This window comes from Spea bombifrons, chromosome 2 (assembly GCF_027358695.1).
Source record: "Spea bombifrons isolate aSpeBom1 chromosome 2, aSpeBom1.2.pri, whole genome shotgun sequence".
NCBI lineage: Eukaryota > Metazoa > Chordata > Amphibia > Anura > Pelobatidae > Spea > Spea bombifrons.
This window is the reverse complement of record NC_071088.1, coordinates 57,541,836-57,563,929: the sequence shown is the minus strand read 5'-3', so window position 1 is coordinate 57,563,929 and position 22,094 is coordinate 57,541,836. Positions and strand designations below refer to the sequence as shown.

General features: G+C 46.0%; 1 protein-coding gene across 1 annotated transcript in view; it reads left to right on the top strand.

Moving 5' to 3' along the window:
- Positions 1-14,560, top strand: part of DHRS11 (dehydrogenase/reductase 11) — a 106,736-nt gene extending 92,176 nt beyond the window's left edge. The window contains exons 5-7 of the mRNA XM_053454323.1: positions 5,307-5,399; positions 5,677-5,742; positions 14,280-14,560. Of these exons, the coding sequence (XP_053310298.1) occupies positions 5,307-5,399; positions 5,677-5,742; positions 14,280-14,321 (201 nt within the window). The 3' untranslated portion in view covers positions 14,322-14,560. The remainder of the gene's footprint in view (positions 1-5,306; positions 5,400-5,676; positions 5,743-14,279) is intronic.
- The last annotated feature ends 7,534 nt before the right edge of the window (positions 14,561-22,094 follow it).

Genomic DNA, 22,094 nt, shown 5'->3' with positions numbered 1-22,094 from the left:
TCATTAAATCCTCCAAGCGTCCACCGAGACTGATAACCTTCGTTGCAACGGCACCTCTAGAGGAATGAGGCCCAAACACAGAAGTGTCTACCCCAGCAAGACTCAGAATCCGCTTCAACCACCGAGCCAAAGTAGTGGAAGAAACTGGTCCGAACGGAGCCTTCACAGATATGAAAAGATTAGGATGAGATGGAGATCGCAAACGTGCCGTACGCTTCTCGTATTCCTGGAGACAAAGCACAGGACACAACGACGGAGAAGATGGAAAGGCTGGATAAGAAACAGACTTGATTGAAGTCTTGGTGCGTCTGGATATATTGAACGTAACCCCTGCCGGATCGAAAGAACGACCGTCAACATCCAGAGCTCGAACATCCGCGACCCGCTTGCATGATATTAAACATAATAAGGTAAGCAACTTAGCCGATAAGTCCTTCAGGGAAAGGTCCACATTCGCCGGCCAAGAAGTCAAGAAGGAGAGAACACAAGAAACATCCCAAGTGGATGAATACTTAGGTCGAGGAGGTCTGCTAAGCCGTGCTCCCTTCATCAAGCGACAAACCAGGGGGTGTTTACCGATCGGGCAACCATTGAGCCCGGCATGAGATGCCGAAATCGCAGACCGGTAAACATTAATGGTGCGGTAAGCCCTGCCCTCGTCAAAGAGGGAGGAGAGGAACTGGAGAACTGCATTCAGAGGTGCTGAAGAGGGATCCAAGTCCCTAGCCAAGCACCAGCTAGACCAGACTCTCCAGGCAGATCCATAAGCTCTTCTGGTCCCCGGGGCCCAAGACTCTGCCAGAAGTCGCCTAGTCGTGTCCGAAACTCCGTGGATCGACCAAGGTCCCCGGAAATTAACCATGCCACCAGACGTAAAGACCCGTCCTGAATCAAAGGATGGGAATGGCCCTCCGGGCTCAGCAGCAGAAGAGGCAACTGCGGCAACAGTCTGGGCTGGTCGATCGACAGCTCCAACAGTGGAGGAAACCACGGTTGGGATCTCCAAAGCGGAGTGATGAGCACTACCTGAACCCCCTGCCGCCGAACTTGGAGCAAGGTACGCGGAATCATGGAAAATGGGGGAAAAGCGTACTGGGTGCCCCCGGACCAATCCTGTGCGAACGCATCCACTGCCGCCGCTCCGGGATCCGGTCGCCAGCTGAAATAAGTCGGAAGCTGCGTGTTGAGTCTGGAAGCGAATAGGTCTGTACAAAGAGGACCCCATCTCGAGACGATAGACAGGAACACCGCGGGATCCAATCTCCAATCGCTGGAATCCCGCAAGAACCGAGAATTCCAATCGGCCACGGTATTGTGTAAGCCAGGTAAGTATTCCGCGCGGACGACAATGTTCCTGCTCAGACAGTAATCCCAGAACTCCCGAGCCAAATCCGCTAACGCCTTGGAGTGTGTACCCCCGAAATGGTTGACGTATCGAACCGCCGACACATTGTCCATCCGGAGTCTGATACAGACGTTGGCCTGGTCCTTCGAGAAACTGCGAATGGCAAAAGAGCCCGCGAGAAGCTCCAGCGAATTGATGTGAAGCCCAGCTTCCTCTGGAGACCACCTGCCTCCCGTAGCCAGACCTTCGCAATGAGCACCCCAGCCATGCAGGCTGGCATCCGAATCGATGGTGAAATCCGGACGTGGACCCACGATAGCCTTGCCGTTCCACGCCTCCAGATTCCGGATCCACCAGCGTAACTCCTCTCTCGAGTCTGCGTCCAGAGGAACAAGATCCGCATAGGACGCACCTGCGCGGAGGTGAGATATCTTCAAGCGTTGAAGAGCCCGGTAATGGAGCGGAGCTGGAAAAATCGCTTGGATTGATGACGTGAGCAGACCCACAATCCTGGCCAGGCAACGAATCGAAATGGTCCGACGCTGCAGAGCACGAGTCAGTTCTCTGCGTATCGACCGGATCTTGGAAGTCGGAAGACTGAGCATCTCCTGTTCGGCATCCACCATGAACCCCAGAAACTCCAGTGAGTGAGACGGCTCCATACACGACTTCTCCTCGTTGATGAGAAATCCCAGCCCCGAAAGGAATGAGATCGCCAATCGAAGGTGGGACAACAGCGTCCGACGATCTTGGGCCATGATTAAAATGTCGTCCAGATAGATAATAAGTCTCACCCCTTGAGTGCGCAGCCACGACACCACTGGACGAAGCAATTTGGTGAAACACCATGGAGCCGACGAGAGTCCAAATGGAAGACAGGTGAAGCGCCATTTCCGCGCTTTCCAATAAAACTGTAGGAGATCTCGGGATTGTTCTGCCATGGGAACCGTGAGGTAGGCGTCCTGTAGATCCAATTTCACCATCCAATCGTTCCGCAACAGTAAATCTCGAAGAAGATGGATCCCCTCCATCTTGAAGTGCCTGTAACGTACCAAAAGGTTTAGAGATTTGAGATTGATTACCGGACGGAAACTGCCTCCTTTCTTTTGAACCAGGAAAATGTTGCTGACATAACCTGGTGTTCCCTCTGCGGCAACCTCGATCGCGCCCTTGTCCCACAAAGTGGTCAATTCGTTGTCTATTAACAGTTGTTCCTGTGGGGAAAACATAATAGGAGAGGGGAGAACCGTCTGATATGGGTAGACAACCAATTCTATCGTGTAACCTTGAACACAATCCAGGATCCACGCGTCCGCCGTCAGGTTCTGCCAAGCGTGGAAAAAATGACGGAGACGTCCGCCCACCTGAAGTGGGAAAGAAGGGGTGGTTAGTTGTGTACTCACCATATGGACGTCTATGGGCTCTTCCCGATCCCCTGGAGCGCCATGGCCTGGCTCGCGAAGGGAAGAAAGGTGAGGGCTGCTTAAATTCCCGCTGTGGAGGTTGCTGAGTGAAGGAGCCTCTTGAAGTTCTCGAAGAACCGAAGGAAGTACGGCCGGCCAGACGGCCCCGGAATCTGCCGGCCCTGGTGGAGACCCGGGTCTCAAACACCCTCTTCATTGACGATTGGGCTTTATCCAAAGCCGTAAAGGCACCAACAAATTGCCCCAGCTCCTTTATAAAGGAATCTCCAAACAGGAGACCCTGAGCGTCTTTACCTGCCTCAGACAGGGCGAGGTTGGCCAACTTAGGCTCTACCTTTAGAAGGATGGCCTTGCGACGTTCTATGCAGAAGGAAGTATTGACATTCCCTGCAATACAAATTGCTCTCTGTATCCATCCCAAAAGGGTGTCCGGATCAACCGACTCTCCTTTCTCTTTGGCATTAGACGCCAGCTCAAATAATTTGGTCAATGGGCCAAAAACATCCAGATGTTTATCCTGACAGGATTTAAGGGCAGACTCTAAGCCCTTTCTAGGATTCCAGCCGGATTTAGCTAAATATTGGATCATTTTTGGATCCACAGAGGGCGTGTCGCAGACCTTATTTGGAACAATAGGGCGAGGGCATTCCGCCCGTAATTTATTTCTGGCTGATTTGGAGAGAGGGCGTCTGACCCATTTCTCTAGGTACTGAGCAATATGTGCTGACGGTACCCATTCCGAAGATCGGGGGTGGTGAAGATTCTCCGGATCAAACAAAGAATCCCCCTGGGGATCCAGAATCCCTGTCGAGGAGGAAGAATGAGAGACCCGTTGGTCCTCTTGTTTGGGGGAACCTGGTTCCAAGGAAACCAAAGGTTCCTCATCCAAATCCTCCTCGAAATCTGAGGAAACCTCAGACTGTACGACCTCCTCAGCGGAGTCAAGCTCCGAATCTGAGTCCTCGGCGAGTGTCTTGGCACACTTCCACCGCCGCGCCCGTTCTGCCTGGCGCGGATAGGCTCGTTTGCGCGCTGGTGCCACGCTATCTAGGGCGGTATGTACATCGCCATGTCCAACAATTCTGGAGGTCGGGGGGTCAATGTGTTTCTGTTTAGATAAAGCCTTCCTGGGCGCTGATGCTTCCAGAGGGGCAGTGGAGGCAGATATAGATGTCTGCTGACAAGTACTAATAGCCTGCGCAATTGAGTGTGACAAAGTGGATGTCATAGAACCCATGGCAGCTAGAATGGCCTCTGAAACTGACCTTTGAAAATCTAAATGCAGCCCTGCAGTGGAAGGGAGATCACAGGACCCGGTGGCAACGGGCAAAACAGGTACATCCTCCAAGTCCCCTTCAGGGGAAACACTCTCTGCCTGAGAAGGCACATCTTTAATATTCTTAGGCATATTGTCAGCCAAAATATAATTCAATTAATTAATTAATTATTTGCCTGGCGACACCCAGGAAAAAACCGTAGGAGAAGTTTAGAGAGGGAAAAAGGATGTTTTTCCCAGTTGGGAACCAGGCTGGGAGCTTACCCCTGCCTGGAACACGAAGAACGAACGTGGAAAGCGACGTGAACGACGGAGCTGACTGCCGCAACAGAAACGCCGCGTGTACTGAAAGAACCGCGAAGCCGCTGTGAAGTATCGGCGGCCGCACGCATGCGCAGGAAACCGCCGATAGAGCGTCTCACAGAGACGCGAGCAGGGTAAACCACAACAGGTTACGCTGACAGAGAAACGCGAGGAAACGAGAACCGGACATACCGGAGTAAGGTAAGGAATGACAAACGAGTCCAGGACCCAAACGGGTAAAAGAAAAAGGGGCAACAGCCAAAACCGAAGGGAGACACAGGGCCCCAAACGGGGAAAAGAAAAAGCATAAGCCAAAAACCAAAGAGAGACACAGCGAAATAAAATGGGAAAAATAATCAAATAGACAATAGGAAAACAATAAAAGACAAGGAATAATACCAATAAACCAGCGTAAAAATATGCAAAATGATAACAATAAAATAATATAATATCATATAATAATACACTGGATGATACTTATCTGATCCAGTGAGCAGCAAAGAAAGAGGATGACTTCCGGGAGGAGACTAGAGTTATACTTAGTGCTGTGTTGGGATTGGCTGTTGGGGCCACATGTTGTATTTTACTTTTTTCTCTATTCAAATTTTCTTGCTGCTATATGATTCAGTAAAGAAAGAGTTAAGCAATAGGAGCCTCCGTGTCTTGTCATAAAATCAGGGTATTTCTCCAACAGTTCTATGATCACCAACCCTGCAATTCGCTGGTGGTGAATATAGCACCCCTGCTCAGTGGCAAGCATTGGCCAAGTTCCTTTCCTGAATGCCAAGGAACTGGGGGTGGGGGTTGAGGCAAATGCATAGGGGGGAGGGATTCTGTTTTTCCCTCCATTGTAATTAAAGATAAACTCAAGTATCATTCATCGAAGTGATGGCATGTGGTGGCTGGAATGTACCTACTATAACGGTACTCCTTATGATTTTGTTGGTTTTGTTCCTAGAGCATCTCACCTGGTGGTGTGGAAACAGAGTTTGCTTACAGGCTGTTTGATAAAGACCCACACAATTCGGAGAACTTGTATGCAGGGAGGCCAGTAAGTTTTAGTAAATACATTTTCAATGTTCAATTACAGTTTCATATTCTCTTTTTCTGTATATGTACTTTATTTTCAAATCATTGGTACATATATTAGTACACTAATCATGTTTTCATTGCTAGTATTATGTTAATTTTGAAAGGAGGTCAGTTAGATGGTACAGCCATTTGCATGATGTGGGCTCCAAACCCCAAATGAAGGTCTTGGAAATGTGTAAATATATGTTTGCCTCCATTTGTATTTAGTTAACTTTACCTGTATTTGTACTTTATAGTGCCTGTCTTCTGGTAATATCAGTGATGCTGTGCTATATGTGTTGGGTGCACCTGCTCATGTTCAGGTAAGTCTGTTTATCTATCTAGAATATATTTGCATGTACTATGAAAAAACTGGGAGACTGCAGGTGAATTGAGCACATTCAACTTACTGATTTTACTAATATGTGGCAACATTATCCTTGGGACTCAACCGATGGGCGCATGTGGTTGTCTTGCACTAGGTTCTGTGAGCCCATTTATGCAAATGAGGTTGTGACTCGTGATGGTACCCAGGTACTTCCTAGCTGGATACTATGAAAGACGACAGTTGCCAGGTCTCTGTCACAATTAAGAGAGACTTTGGGCAAGCCAAGTATAGTCAACCCAAGTTAAGCTAGTTAACACAAAGGTAGACATGGACAAATCTGAATCTGTCATTGACTTGAGAAAATTCAACATTAAAATAACAATGCATCCCTCGCACAGCAGTGCACAACTCTTCTTTAAAATGTAATCAATAACAAAAGCTATGGTGGGTAAAGGTGATGGAAAACCCTTCCACTTAAAATTAAGAGGTAAGTAGAAGCATTGCTAAACACTAATCTACAAACACCAGAAAATTGTTTAATTTAATTTAGTCTAAACTATTTCTCATAAATCAAGCCCAGTTTCCTTCATAGGTCTACCCTTACAGTAGAACCTTGTGGTCCTGGCCAACCCCATTTAACTTTTTTGTAAGAAGGGCAGACTAGACAAGCCTTTTAAATCTCCCCACATAAGCTCTGTGTTATGAAGGGCCAGCTCAGCCCATCTTGCAGGAGAAGATCAATTAAGTACCTTGCAAATCCTCAGATCAACCAACATTTTTTGCCATCATGGAAACAATGATCCTTAGGGACAATTGGGATGGCATTCTCTTTGGTAATGTTAGGTTGGGAGGTTTCCCTTATAGTGGTTTTAGTCATAAGTTGGGAGAAATATAAAACATAATACTGTTTATAGTAATAGTGTATTGCTGTGAAAATGGCACACAACTAAAAGGCTGAAGAGGCTAACACATTTCTTGCAGCTGACGGAGTCATATAGTGGCACGCTGACAACCTTTAAGAGTGAGGTGAAATAACTTGTCCACTAATTCAGGCCCTTATACCCTCAAAAGTATGTGTCTAACCAAAATACTTGGGTTCCTCTGATTCTGGCAGAACCTGATATACGCCTTTTTAAATCCAGTCGGTCAGTTTAAAAAAACAAAACAATCTTTAAAAAGGGTTTTACCTGCTCCTGTTCTCGGGCGGCACAGCTGTTTCTGGGAATTCAGGGCAACTTGGATGCCGCGGTGCGGCTTCACAGAGCTCCATGACGTCGTCCGTCATTGGTGGTTCTCCTGCTTCCGGCCAGGAGCGTTATGCACTTCCAGCAGTGCGTTTCAAGCCTCGTTTTCAGCCGATTTTGAAAATGTTGGCGCCATTTCGTCTCTGTTGTGGCTTGCAGCCTGATTACAGTCTATTTAAACAAATGGGTGAGTAGGTAAGTTTGGTCTTTCAGTTCCTGCTGTTTGTTTTTTCTAGGGTGCTGTTGCATCCTGAGTCATCATGCCGGCTCCTGATAATTCTGAGCCCCCCTCTGTTGAGGACAAGCCTAAGATGGCTTTAATAAAAATTAAACATGCGCAATGCTCTGTCACAAAGCCTTGCAAGACTCCAGGAAGAATCTGTCCACCGCTTGCCTGAAGTCGGTTGCAGATTCTGATGCGGCTGGAGGAAGAGAGTTTCTGGCCTGGCTCAAAGAGGAGATGCAGTCTACATTCTCTGCCTTTCGTCAAGCTGACCCTGCATCTTCCTGTCCTCACCTCCCGGCAGTGCAAGATCCCACTCTCCTGTGTCGCCAGCCCCAGTTGTCGGACTATGATTATCCTGAGGTGGAAGAGTTTTCATCTGAAGAGGGTGAAATCCGGGAAGACAGTTCCTTTCTTTTGCCAGTGGGGGAAATAGATACCTTTATCTCAGCTGTGAGGTTTGCTATGCATCTAGAAAAGACTGCTACCCAGAAGAGTGACCTCTTCTTTGCCAGTTTCTCCAAGCATTCAGCCTCTTTTCCAGTTCATCCTGCTCTGTCTGATATTATCAAGCAGGAATGGCATCACCCGGAGAGAAGGGTTAACTTGTCTAGGCGCGTGAAGCGTTTATTTCCTTTGATGAGGACTTTGCCCACTGGTGGATACCGCGGTTATGAGGGTCTCCAGAAGAACCACATTGCCATTCAAAGATGGCTCACATTTTTTCTCACCTTATGCAAAAGAAAGCCGAAGCAGCCGTTAAGAAGTCTTTTGAGGCTTCTGTTTTCAAGCCAGGAGTCACCTCTGATTTGGCTTTCACAGATTCAGGAGGATATTGCCGCCAAAACCTCTAGAGATGTTATCCTCAAGAATCTGGACTTTCTCTGTGATCTATCGTGACCATCAGAATGACGGCCAGGGCCTCTGTTCTCCCTGTTGCTAGACGAGCCTTATGGCTGAAAGTCTGAGCTGCGGATACTTCCTCTAAAAACAGACTGCTTAAATCCCCTTTAAGGGTAAAACACTGTTCGGTGAAGAACTGGAGTCCCTTTTGGAGAAGACAAACACTAGATGCCACAGCGAAGACCTGCTTCCAAAAGTCCCAGGCCAGTTCAGAGGCTATGGTTACAGATTCTCTCGTTCTTCACGGGATCAAGGCTTCCAGGGCAGACCCCCTCGTGAGAGGGGTAGAGTTGACAGGTTCTCCTTCACCAAAGCACCCCAGGACCCCAAGAGCGCCGCTTGATGCCACCCCCATTTCTGTGGAAGGGAGGCTCAGGTTTTTCAGAGACAGTTGGTTCTCCATCACTCGAGACCCCTGGGTGAGAACTATTGTAACTCACGGTTACCAGCTTCAATTTCTTCTCAGGCCTCCAGAGCGTTTTTTTGGTTTCCCACCTGCCTCAAGACTGGGCGAAGCAGGCCTTCCTGTTGTCTGCCATAGATCAGTTTGCAGATCTACAGGCTCTGGTTCCCGTCCCATGCCCGTTCGGCTCCTGTTCTACAGTCTCACCTTGCCAGAGGGATCAACATCTTGCAGGAGCTCGGCTGCATTCTGAATTGGAATTCCAGCACCATTCACTCTCAGCAGACTGTGTTCCTGGGCCTATGTCTGGATTCCCGCTCAGAGAAGGCCTTTTTCACCTTCCAAGATCAACAGGATTAGTTCGCTGGTTCGCAGTGTTCTCTCTGTGCGTAGAAGCTCCGTAAGGATGTGTATGTCTCTGCTGGGCAGAATGGCTTCCGCAAGGTATGCAGGTCCTCTGGACATGCTCGTCTGTCTCCCTCCTCATGCCAGAGCATCTGTCACCTGGTGGCTCCAAAGGAACACCTTAGCTGCAGGGAGAAGTTGGTCCTTATCATCCAAGGAGATCCTCACCACCGAAGCAAGCATCAGAGGATGGGGAGCCACATATCAAGACAAATTTGTTCGAGGTCTTTGGTCTCCGGCTGTTCAACTCCTTCCTTCCAACTGCCTAGAGTTGCTTGCGGTGAAAAGAGCCCTGCATCATTGGGAACCGCTGCTGTTAGGCAAGAACATTCTGCTTAGCTCCAACAACCAGGCAGTGTTAGCATATATCAACAAGCAAGGAGGTACCAGGAGCCCCCGTCTTCTGTGACTGTCTCTCAGAATCTCCTTCTGGGCAGAGTCCGGTTTGATTACCTTGACCGCAGTCCACCTCAGAGGGACATTGAACACTCAAGTGGATTTCATGAGCAGAGCTCCTCTTTTGAGCGGCGAGTGGGCTCTGCATTCAGCGGCTTTCAGGTTCATTGTCCTGCAGTGGGGATTACCCGAAATCGATCTGAAGGCTTCCAGAGACAATACAATTTCCAGGCCTTCTTCTCTCTCAATTCTCAGGACTGTCCTTTGGCAGTAGATGCCTTCACCCTGACCTGGGATTTGCGTCTCACCTACATTTTTCCTCCCTTTTCTCTGATCTCCAAGGTTCTGCAGAAGATCAAGAACGACCACGCCTCAGTTATCCTAATATCTCCAAGCTGGCCAAGGCGCGTCTGGTATATGGACTTGATCAACCTCAGTTACAAGAACCAGTAAGTGAGTAAGGCACTAATGGCAGAAATCGGGACCTTGATAGTAGATGGTTGAAGATCAAGGTCAAACCCCTCCTGCAAAAACTCCAGAATCAACCCTGAGGAACAGGAGGAAGGAAGAGTCCCTCTGGAGCCCCACCAACTTCAAAACTTCTTCCAGATCTTAGTATACCTGAGGGAGGTACCCTTCTTCCTACTGCGAAGAAGAGTCACAGCCACTGGAACAGAGAAACCATGAGCCCTCAGGATCTTACATTCAACCTCCAGGCCGTCAGCTGGAAGATCTCCGGATTTGGGTGTAAAAACTGGCCCTGATGAAGAAGGTCTCTCCAAGCAGGGAACCTCAGGTGTACCTAATAAACTGGCCAGTGAGTTTATATATATATATATATATATATATATATATATATATATATATATATATATATATGTATATATATATATATATATATATATATATATATATATATATATATATGCGCCAGACAGTTAGTTTTCATTATTTCATATTAGACCCTGCTGACAATGTATCTTAATATTAGACCCTGCTGACAATACATTTTATATTGAAAAAATTGGACCCTATGCAAGGATTTCCTTGGGCCCCACTCCACGCTCCCTAGCATACAATCACTCCCTCCGCTCCCGCACCAAAAACATATTTGCCACACTGATTGCAGATTAGGGGAAGACTGTGAGAGTCATTGCAGATGACTGTAATGACCCAGAGCGCCCAAAAATAGTATTCGGGAGTTATTGAGCAGTAGTGGAGTTGGACAAGGCCTGGTGCAGGGCGACCGCACTCTCCCAGGTGGGAATCTAGGGTTGTGCAGCCACATACCAGCGCCCTGACATAGCAGCAGATGTAGACCAGAACAGAGCAGAATGAAACTTGGCTGGATGTGGAAATCCGAACAAAACTTGGATCTGACAAAACGAACAAAACTTGGAAATATCCTGCAGGCACCCTGGAGCAGGCATTAGAATCATGTCAGGGTGCTGCAGGCTGGGAATATGGAAGCTAAGCAGAGAATATAATGGAAACATAGCAAGCAAGGAGGACAGAGCAAGGAACACGGAGACCGAACAAGGAACGTAACCAGATAAGACATACATGATACAGGGCACAACAAACGACACGGAACAAGGCAAAGCACACAGGGGAAGGAGTGAGGAGCCGGAATCCTCGGACGCTTCTCCTTTAAGCAAGGATAGGACATCTTAACTGGGACATGGGGAGAGGAGAGAGGAACTGAAATCCTCTGATGATTCAGGGAAGGAGGGCAAAGGTACATTTGAACAAACATGAATACAGGAACTAGCCTAGGACTATGTGATAACAATTGGAGATTCCGTCACATCATATGGCCATAGTATGCTTAGCCCACCACTACGCCAAAGTACTCCAATGATGGTGGGTCCTAACGCTAAGCCCTGCATACGAAAATACTGATAAACTAAACATTGAATCCAAACACAGAACCAAGAAGGACAGGCCTTTAGACTGCAGACTGAGACAAACAGAACAAACGGGTGGGACACACCTTATAAAGGAAACAGGAGCTGAAGCAGTCTTTACTACTGAAAGAAAATACTTATTCTTCCATGGGGTGTTACAAATGTATCTCCCAGTGAAGCCCTGCTTCCTCTGGATCATTCTCCAGAGCATGAGGAGTACCAGGCCCGGATTAATGTAGGGGCTGATGGAGCTTCAGCTCCAGGCCCCTACCTGAAAAAAGGCCCAGGACTGACCTATGCATGGACAATGTGGGCCAGCAGACATGGGCGTAGGAACCGGGGAGACAGACCCCCCCAGTAAATAATGCAGCGGGGGGGGCGATAATGAAGAAATCCCAATGGAAATGCTGTATGACACCAAGGAGGGGGAAAGAGAGGGGCGCCGAGTGGTCGTTTTCAGCAACCGCTCAGGGCCCTTCTGTCTTCTCGGCTCCCTGCGGCCGCCGCCTGCCTCAGCGCTGCCCTGACCGCAGTGGTGGGAGCGTGAGGCGTCTGTCTTGATGCCGGCGCTTCACGCTGCGTGCCGGCTTATGACGTCATATGTCGGCGCTCAGCAGTGAAGCGACAGAGGCCTTGTGACCTACAATGGGAGGTAGGGAGAGGGTAGATAGTGAAAGGGGGGTAGGGAGAGGATAGATAGTGAGAAGGAGGGGTAGGGAGAGGGTAGATTTGTGAGAAGGGGTAGGGAGAGGGTAGATTTGTGAGAAGGGGGTAGGGAGAGGGTAGATACTGAGTAGGCAGAGGGTAGCTAGTGAGAAGTAGGGGTAGGGAGAGGGTAGATAGTGAGAAGGGGGGTAGGGAAAGGGTAGACAGTGTGAGAAGGGGGTAGGGAGAGGGTAAACAGTGTGAGAAGGGGGGTAGGGAGAGGGTAAACAGTGTGAGAAGGGGGTAGGGAGAGGGTAGACAGTGTGAGAAGGGGGATAGGGAGAGGGTAGACAGTGTGAGAAGGGGGTAGGGAGAGGGTAGACAGTGTGAGAAGGGGGGTTTGGGAGAGGGTAGACAGTGTGAGAAGGGGGTAGGGAGAGGGTAGACAGTGTGAGAAGGGGGGTAGGGAGAGGGTAGACAGTGTGAGAAGGGGGTGTAGGGAGAGGGTAGACAGTGTGAGAAGGGGGGTAGGGAGAGGGTAGACAGTGTGAGAAGGGGGATAGGGAGAAAGTAGACAGTGTGAGAAGGGGGTAGGGAGAGGGTAGACAGTGTGAGAAGGGGGTAGATAGTGTGGGAAGAGGGGGATAGAAAGTAAGAAAGGGGGTAGTAAGAATATTGAAATAAAGAGTGAGAATGAATGAATTAATATATGGATGAATTGTGTGAATGAGTGAGAAAATGAATTAATGGGTGGATAAATTGCTTGAGCTATTAATGGATATGTGTATCATTGATGTGATTTAGGGAAAGACAAAAATGGCGCAAGCAGGGAGTTTGACCCTTGGGGACCAAGATGGCACAGACAGGGTGTTTATGGGATGAAGATGGTTTACGCTGGGCTGTTTGGGGACAAAATTGGCTCCCGCTGAGCTGTTTGGGGACAAAGTTGGCTCCCGCTGGACTGTTTGGGGACAAAATTGGCTCAGGCTGTGCTGTTTGGGGATAAAGTTGGCTTACGCTGGGCTGTTTGGGGACAACGTTGGCTCACACTGGGCTGTTTGAGGACACAGTTGGCTCACACTGAGCTGTTTGGGGACAAAATTGGCTGTAATCTGAGTGCTGGTCAGGTTCTATGTGGGGAATGTGGATGCCAGGGCTGGCAAGCAACTTACACCCTAAACAGTAGTGAATTAGGGATAACAACAAATGAGAAGGATTTGGGAATTGCTATAGACAACAAACTAGGTGACAATGTGCAATGTCAGTCAGCAGTTGCTAAGGCCAGTAAGGTATTGTCATGTATAAAAAGGGGCATCAACTCGGAGGATAAAGATATAATTTTGCGTCTTTATGAATCAATGGTAAAACCACACCTTGAATATGCTGTGCAATTTTGGGCACCTGTTCCAAAGAAGGCTATTATAACACTAGAAAAAGTGCAGAGGCAGGATACAAAATTAATAAACAACCTTCAGGAATGGAACACATTAGTTATGAAGAAAGTCTAAAAAATGTAAATCCATTTAGTTTAGAAAAACAGCACTTAAGAGGGGGATATGATAGCATTATACAAAAATCCTCCGGGTCGCGCGAGCAGGGTCTTGACAAGCCCTGCTCCCCACCCATTTTCCCTTTAATTGGGGGTTGTTTCACGCTGAACGCCCCCGACGTCAGCGGGACCGCCCATCGGCATCAGTGGGCAGTAGTGGCTGCGTCCCGCAAGGGAAGGCTCCTGATAGCCATAGCTCAGAAGTTCCCAGGTATGTTGTACAGACGTTTAAACAGCATATAATTTGTAAATTATGGGGGAATAGCTTCTTGATCCAAGGAGAGACCTGACTGCCATCCTGAGGTCAAGAAGAATTATTTTTTCTAGTTTGTTACAAAATTGGAAAGAGCTACAAACTGGATTTTTTTTATGCCTTCATTGGGATCAACTGCAATTAATAGATCTGGGAAGGGCTGAACTTGATGGATGCATGTCTTTTTTCTGCCTATATAACTATGCAACTATGTAATAGCCCTTTCCATCATGAAGCCGCTCCCTCAGAAGTGGGACAGCTTTGGGGAATTTCCCATTTATGGTTGCAAGTCACTACATATCTTGGAAACAATGCTTCAGTAGCTAAAGTAGTGATGGGGCACCAAAGCTCCTTTAGCAACTAAACTATTTTTACCTCTTTTGACACACTTTTCTCAATATCTTCTTAGCATTTCAAACAACATTTAATATTATGACATCCAAATGTGAACATTGTGTTCTCATTAAAATATCTTAATTTGTTAGGTGGTAGGTCTAATTCCTGGTATTCCATGACAACAAATTTTTGAAGTTGAAGTTCTATGGTCTAATATTCTGTGTTTTGCCACTTGCATTACCAGTTTGATTATAATTCTCCTTCCTAGGTTCATGAACTCATTGTAAGATCAACTGAAGAGGTTTTGTGAAGAATTCTGAATCAAATAAAATTAGAGGATGAATCCCATTGATCTCAGAATCACCAATCAACATATCTACCTTCTGACTAGTGATCTACCGCAAAATAAGAATATTATAAGAAATACGAGATTTTTTACATGAAATAAAGCATGCTTCTTGTTTAAAATTTACACAGATTGAATGATCAATTGAAGGAGATTGACAAAAGTATTAGAATATTCTTGCTTAATAAATATTTTACTCATTATTCTGCTTTATTGTGTATTAGGTTGTTATTTGTAGTACTTGTATAGCCTCTAAATCAGGGGCGTCCAACATGCGGCCCGGGGGACCTCGAGGTGCGGCCGGCGTGAGATCGGCAGCCAGGGCAACTGATATCACAAGGACCCTGCTGCTTACCTGTGGGAGGGTCTTTTGTACTGCACAGAAGAAGTGGAACCCAGCAGAGTGAATGTACGTGACATCACATGACTCTGCTCCTGTCCTACTTCCTCTGTGCAATACAAGAGAACACAGAGGGATGCCGCCCCCCCTGCTGAAGTCTGTGAAGTCTAGAATAAATTTAATTAATTTAACTATTTCATTTTTACTTAACTAGAATCCTGAATTTATAGTCACAAAACTTTCTAGGCCCAGAAATCAGTGAGAGGAAAAGTAAAGGTTTTATGTCATTTACTTTATTTTAATCTCCGTATCTTATTAAAGGCTAAAAATTACAGTGAAAAATGAGTGTGGCCCTCGCACATATACAATTCTGATGAAGTGGCCCACCGCAGAAACAACTTGGACACCCCTGCTCTAAATACTGGTATCATTATAAACTTAAGACAACAGAAACTCCTTCAACAATCCAGATTAAGCTTTTAAATGATGAAGTCATTGTGGACATCACAGAGAAAAATCTCCATTACTCCAGTTTTTTAAAGAAAGAATACATTGATGATTCTAGGCAATGACTGAAGCAAGCCCCACTGGCACTACTGCCACTGCCCTGAAAAATATCTTCGTTGTAGCTTGTATTAACTTGTTATAGGCATAGCCATACACTTGGTTATAATTTAGCAACATATCGAACATTATATTTTAGTCACTTCTAATCTAGTCAATTGATGAGTGTTCTGGTAATAAGGATTTAATTACATGAGTTTGACTTGAAGAGGGCTGGATGAAAAAAATGTAATTTGCTCAAGATAGTGTGGTTGCATCGATATTGACGGTGGATAACTTGACGGTCAACTTGAGAGAATGTTATATTTGCACTTAATTTCCTCTAGAAGGTCAATTATATATATATACTAAGCACGTCCTATATTCAAACTATATTTAGTTTATAAAGATATATATTCTATGTCTCTCTTCACTTGTAACATTTGCTTTTCCAAACAAGTGACTTCTAACCACTAGATGGCAATGTCACAGAAGAAATATAATAAGGTTCACTTTGTCTCTAGTCAATTGTAAAAAAGACATCTTACAGGCCCTGTTACCCTCAATAGTGACCTCTACTGTTGATGTTTGCCATCCAGATGTCCAAGGTGAATTATTGGATTTTACTAAAATATGACGTAAAGTCATGATTTTATGAAAGACACGGAGGCGAATATTGTGCTTAACCCTTTCTTTACTCCCAAACAGCAGCAAAGAAAAATCACAACAGTGCATAGAAAAAACAAGTAGGAGTGTACATATGATAACCCCTCCCACATAACATGCATCCCATAAAAGGTGACACACATCCCAAAATCCTCCTCTTTCTAGGCTGCGACGAAGACCGGACAGTCCAAACCGGAACCAAAAATGCAGCATGAGCCAAACAGGAACCGACTCCGCCGCCAAAACCATGCGCAGAACGCCGAAGGAAAGGAGAACTGGCCGCATCGAAAGTCAACCACCGGCAGGTAAGCGAGGACTAGAAGGATGAACCTGAAAGATAAAACGAGGAAAACAAATGTGGACACGAATTAGTGATCCAGTCAACAAAACAACCGTAGAGGCCAAAACATGCAGAACAACCGTGAAAATAGGCACATAAAAAGACACAGCAGTAGGCATAAAAAACAAATATCGAGATAAATATCCCCACGGCCGAACGGAGGAGAAAAGAGAAAACCTACCAGACCAGAGAATCCACAAGCTGTAAAGACAAAAGACACATCAAAACCCCAAAAAACACGGGGGGGGAAAGAAAAAACGGGCAGGGAACAATATTCGCCTCCGTGTCTTTCATAAAATCATGACTTTACGTCATATTTTAGTAAAATCCAATAATTTTAAGTCAAGACACGGAGGCTCATATTGTGCAAGTTTAAAGCTAGGATACCACGGAGGAAAAAACATGATCAATAGGTTTAAAATAAAAATCTCGAAAGGTGGATTCTCTGGACCAATCCGCCGCACGTAAAATATCCTCCAGGCGGCCACCCAGAGCCAGGGATTTGGACGCCGCAGCACTCCTAGTAGAATGCGCCCCAAACTTGGAGACATCGACACCAGCGAGGGACATAACCCACTTGATCCAGCGAGCCAAAGTAGCCGACGTCACAGGAGAATGAGGGGAACGAAAAGAGAGAAACAGTTGAGGCGCCAGAGCAGAACGGAAAGCGAAAGTGCGCGCTTCATACTCCTGGAGACAAACCACAGGACACAACGCAGCATTAGCCGGGAAGGCCGGGTAAGTGACAGACTTGATAGAGGTCTTAGTGCGGCGAGATATATCGAAACGCACCCCCTCAGGCACAAAGGAGCGAGCGTCCCAGTCAAGAGCCCTAACGTCAGAGACGCGTTTGCACGAAATGAGGCAGAACAACATAGCCAACTTAGCTGACAGTTGCCGCAAGGACAATTCAGAATTAGGGGGCCAAGCGAGAAAGAAGCGCAGAACCAGCGACACATCCCAAGTAGAAGAATACTTGGGTCGAGGCGGTCGAGCAAACCGGATACCCTTAAGAAGACGGCAAATCAACGGGTGTTTACCCAGAGGGACCCCGTCAAACCCAATATGAGCCGCGGAAATCGCAGAACGATACAGGTTGACCGTCCTGTAAACAGACACAGTTGATGCCTAGGGGAATTGAACACATGACCTCAAAGTACCAAGCCCAACACCTTAGCCATTAGGCTACAGAGAGACAGGTCAAGGAGAGAGAGGTCCTGCAAAGGAAAAACCACTCGAGAAAATGCCAAAGCAATAGAATAAAATAAACGTACAAATAAATATAAATATATATAAATAAAGGTCCGGACCACAGGAAATCCCCACAAGGGGAAAGCCCACAGTCCTCAATCACAAAAATACACCAATAAAGTAATATAGGCAAGGAATACTTATCTGCTGTCTGGGAGCAGCAAAGAAAGAGGAGGATTTTGGGATGTGTGTCACCTTTTATGGGATGCATGTTATGTGGGAGGGGTTATCATATGTACACTCCTACTTGTTTTTTCTATGCACTGTTGTGATTTTTCTTTGCTGCTGTTTGGGAGTAAAGAAAGGGTTAAGCACAATATGAGCCTCCGTGTCTTGACTTAAAATTAACAATAATAGTACACATAAACAGCACATACCAGGCAATAAGCAAGGATTTTATAATTTGTAACAAGCTGTACTTGCTATTTGTTGGTCCACCGACAACATCCACACAAAAAAGCTATATAAAGTAAATAAACAAACAAGATTTTTACCCACATTGGGTGCACATTTAAAATTAAATGTATTGATATTACAATATTAAAAACAACTTAAAAAATTCAGTCTCAGAAGCAGCACAAATAATCAATACATCATCTATATAGCTACTCTAGAGAACCAAGTTTGATATCCAATATTAAAAGCTTATTTTTATGTGACTCTCTCACCGTTTTTTTGTATTTTTTAAAATAATTATTTAAATTTATTTTTTCCATTAGTTTAGTACAAAAAAATTGCCCTTTCATGATACATATGTAATATACCGTATTTGCTCGATTATAAGACAAGGTTTTTTTCAGAGCAAATGCTCTAAAAAATACCCCTCGTCTTCTAATTGGGGTTGTCTTCTAATCAGACCTCAAATAGAGCTCTGATTATGAGACTAAGATCCAGATCCCCCGCACCGCGGCAGGGGACCTGGATCCTCCTGTCTCTCCCCCCACATTTAACCCCCCCCCCACACTTACCGGTGCTTCCTGCTGTATTGCCGGGGCAGCGGGTTGACGTCTATGCGATCCGCGTAGACATCGTCCGCTGCAGCCGGAAGGAGGTGTGTCTAGCAGCGGGGGTTGTCTGCGTCCGTCACGAAGACCTTCCCCGACTGTCAGAGATCAGAGTTCCCTGCACCGGTGCCGACTCCACCTCCTTCCGGCTGCAGCGGAAGGAGACGTCAACCCGCTGCCCCGGCAATACAGCAGGAAATTGGGAGCACCGGTAAGTGTGTGTGTGTTAAATGGGGGCATAGGGCATTTTTGGAATGCCTTATACCCCTATATGCCACTCTGGCACTTAGGGGGTTAAAAGGCATATTATGGGGCAGAGTGGCATATAGGGAGGTATAAGGCATTTCAGGAGGCAGAGTGGCGTTAAGGGGGCATTTAATAGAGCACTCTGCCTCCTGAAATGCCTTATACCTCCCTATATGCCACTCTGCCCCATAATATGCCTTTTAACCCCCTAAATGCCAGAGTGGCATATAGGGGTATAAGGCATTTCTGGAGGCAGAGTGCTCTCTATACAATGCCTTTTAACTCCCTTAATGCCACTCTACCTCCTGGAATGCCTTATACCTCCCTATATGCCACTGTGTCCCATAATATGCATTTTAACCCCCTAAATGCCAGAATGGGATATAGGGGTATAAGGCATTTCTGGAGGCAGAGTGGCACATAGGGGGTCAAAAGGCATACCATGGGGCACAGTGGCATATAGAAGGTTAAAAGGCATATCATGGGCCACAGTGCCATATTGGTGTGGCAAGCCTGGGGGCAGATGTGCGTAACTGGGGGATAGGTTGGAAAATATAAGGAAATAAAAACAAAAAAAAATATTTTTCTCAATCATAGCTTTTATTAAAAAAAAAAGTTTACGTGAATTAACATTTACTGGTACAACGTTTTTGCTTTAGGGTCGTCTTATATTCAGGCTTTTTCTTTTTTTCCTAAGTTAATATTCAGATTTTGGGGGGTCGTCTTATAATCGAGCAAATACGGTAATATACATAAGACATGTGCACAGCAAGCTAAATCTCTTTTTTTATTTTTGCCATGTTCATTTTCAGGCAACAAATTTCATTTCCCGGCCATTCGGCTGTGACAAAATTTGGGGGAGTTTTTTTTTAGAGGTGCAGCAGCAGTAATAGAGTACTGGGCCTAGGCAGGCAGATGATAGGCAGATGCAGCCCCTTGGAGAAGCACTGAATTCTCACCACAACATTATAAAAAAAAGTGCCCCCCCCAGAGTAAAGATGCTCAAAAAGGAGCAGCAGCAGCAATAGTAGAGCATTGGGCTTAGGCAGGCAGGTACTGGTAGATGATAGAGGCATGCAGGACTGAAGTTAACAAAATGAACATAAAAAGATCACTCAGAGAAAGGAAGGAGACAGAGCAGCAGCACTAGATCTCACTAACTAGTTTCAATATTGAGTACTAGGAAGTAGGGTGACCACATTTTATTTCTGCCATTCAGGGACATACTTTGAAGCACTTTGAGATCACACACACAGGTGTGTATATATTGTGACAGAAAGCAATGGATAATAATGGAAGGAGTGTATATATTCCCTTATATTTTGCAGAGTGGTTACCCTCAATAGTTTTTACCAGCCCCAGGGAGATGTCTGTAATAATTGGATGTCTGTTATTTGTGTATTTTGGGTCCCTGGAGTGGAGCACTCCACACTTTGTGAGCAGCTGAAGACCAGCAGGTGGGAATCCAGTCCGGAGATTCACAGATACTCTCCTAGTACTCACCTGTTTCCACTAATTAATGGGAGAGGCAGTTAAGTAGTCTTCTGATCTGAGAGAGAGAGATCATTTGGCTCCCTGAGAGAGAGAGGTGGGGAGAGAGTTGCAAAACAAATACTGAGTACTGCCATTATTGCATATAAACTGTTATTCTGTTTGTTGGGAACAGATATGCCGTCCAACTGCAGTTTGGTTGTAGAACCTTGTTTAGTTAGTGCTCACATGAGCAAGGCTTTTTGTTTTGATTTTGTTTTTAATTCTTTAATATTAGCCCCTGCTGCCGATATATATATTAATATTAGCCCCTGCTGACAATATATATTGATATTAGCCCTTGCTGACAATGTATATAAATATTAGACCCTGCTGCCAACACATTTTATATTGAAAAAAATGGACCCTACCCAAGCATTTAATTGGCCACCGCTCCACGCTCCCTAGAATGCAATCACTCCCTCCGATCCCAAAAATATATTTGCCACACTGACTGCAGATCAGGTAAAAGACTGTGAGAGTCAGTGCAGTCTTCCCTCCTTCTGACCCTACAGTGACATTGAGAGGTCCTCTCCCCCGTAATCATCCCAGTGTCCCCTCATTCACTAAGCCATACCTCCATCCCATACCATCCCATAAACACCCTGCCTGTGCCATCTTGGTCCCTAAGGCTCAAACACCCTGCTTGTGCCATTGTTGCCTTTCTACAAATCAATTACAAATCTATGATACATACAAATACTTTTACAATCACTCACAAATTCACACTTTTATTCACATAATTCATTAACACAATCATTTATTCTCTCACCCATTCACACAAATCATTTACACATATCCATTAATGCATTCTCACAAATTCATCCACACATTAATTCATACTCTCACTCATTCACATAATTTATCCACACATTAATTCATACGCTTACTCATTCACACAATTCATCCGCACATTAATTCATTCATATACTCACTCATTCTCACTCTTTATTTATTTCAATACTCCTACTACCTCTTCCTCACTATCTACCCCCTCTCTCTCCCTTCTCAGTAGCTACCCCCTCCCTTCTCACTATCCACCCCCTCTCCCTCGCTTCTTACTATCTGCCCCCCCTTTTGTAGTTCACTTACCTTGTAGAGATCCTGCGGTGGGAGCCCAAGGCCTCTGCCTCACTGCTGTGAGCGCCGGAATATCACATCATATTCTGGTGCTCAGCATGAAATGCCGGCACCACAACCGAGCTAGAGGCCTCGCGGAGGAGCGTGAGGGGCACCGAGCAGTTGCTGAAAACGTATTCATGAGCGACCACTTGGCACCCCTCTGTCTCCTCCGCATAAAAAAACAAACAAAAAGTAATGATGGCGTTTGTGGGACTGTCCTGGGCAATCCGGGACATGTAGTCACCCTACTGGGAAGCCAACTTTGGGAAGACTTCTGCTCAACCAGTTGTAGGGAAGAGTGGCCTGGCCAGACAACAGCTTTCTGGTCCCAAAAACGTAGAGGCTATGTGCCAGGAGGTAGTGTCAGTTCCTCAAAATAGAATGTCATCCTCTCAGAGACGCTACTCTGACTTTGGGGAGCTTTGGTGGTACTAGGCTCAAAGTAGCAGTGCTCTGGCTTATGTCCTCGGTCACATCTCTAAATGCCCAATGGGTTGGACACATCAATGCTCTGCTCAGAGGACATGGAGTGAAAAGCCCCCTACTGCTCTAGGATCCGCTCCATCATGTCCAGGTTGGAGTTCCAGTGGGTGACTACATCCTGATGTAAACTGTCGTGGGGTAGGCCTGCCTTCTCCTGCTCCTTTCTCTGCTGCTTTCTTGCCTTCATGCTACGATGAAAGTGCCTGGTAATC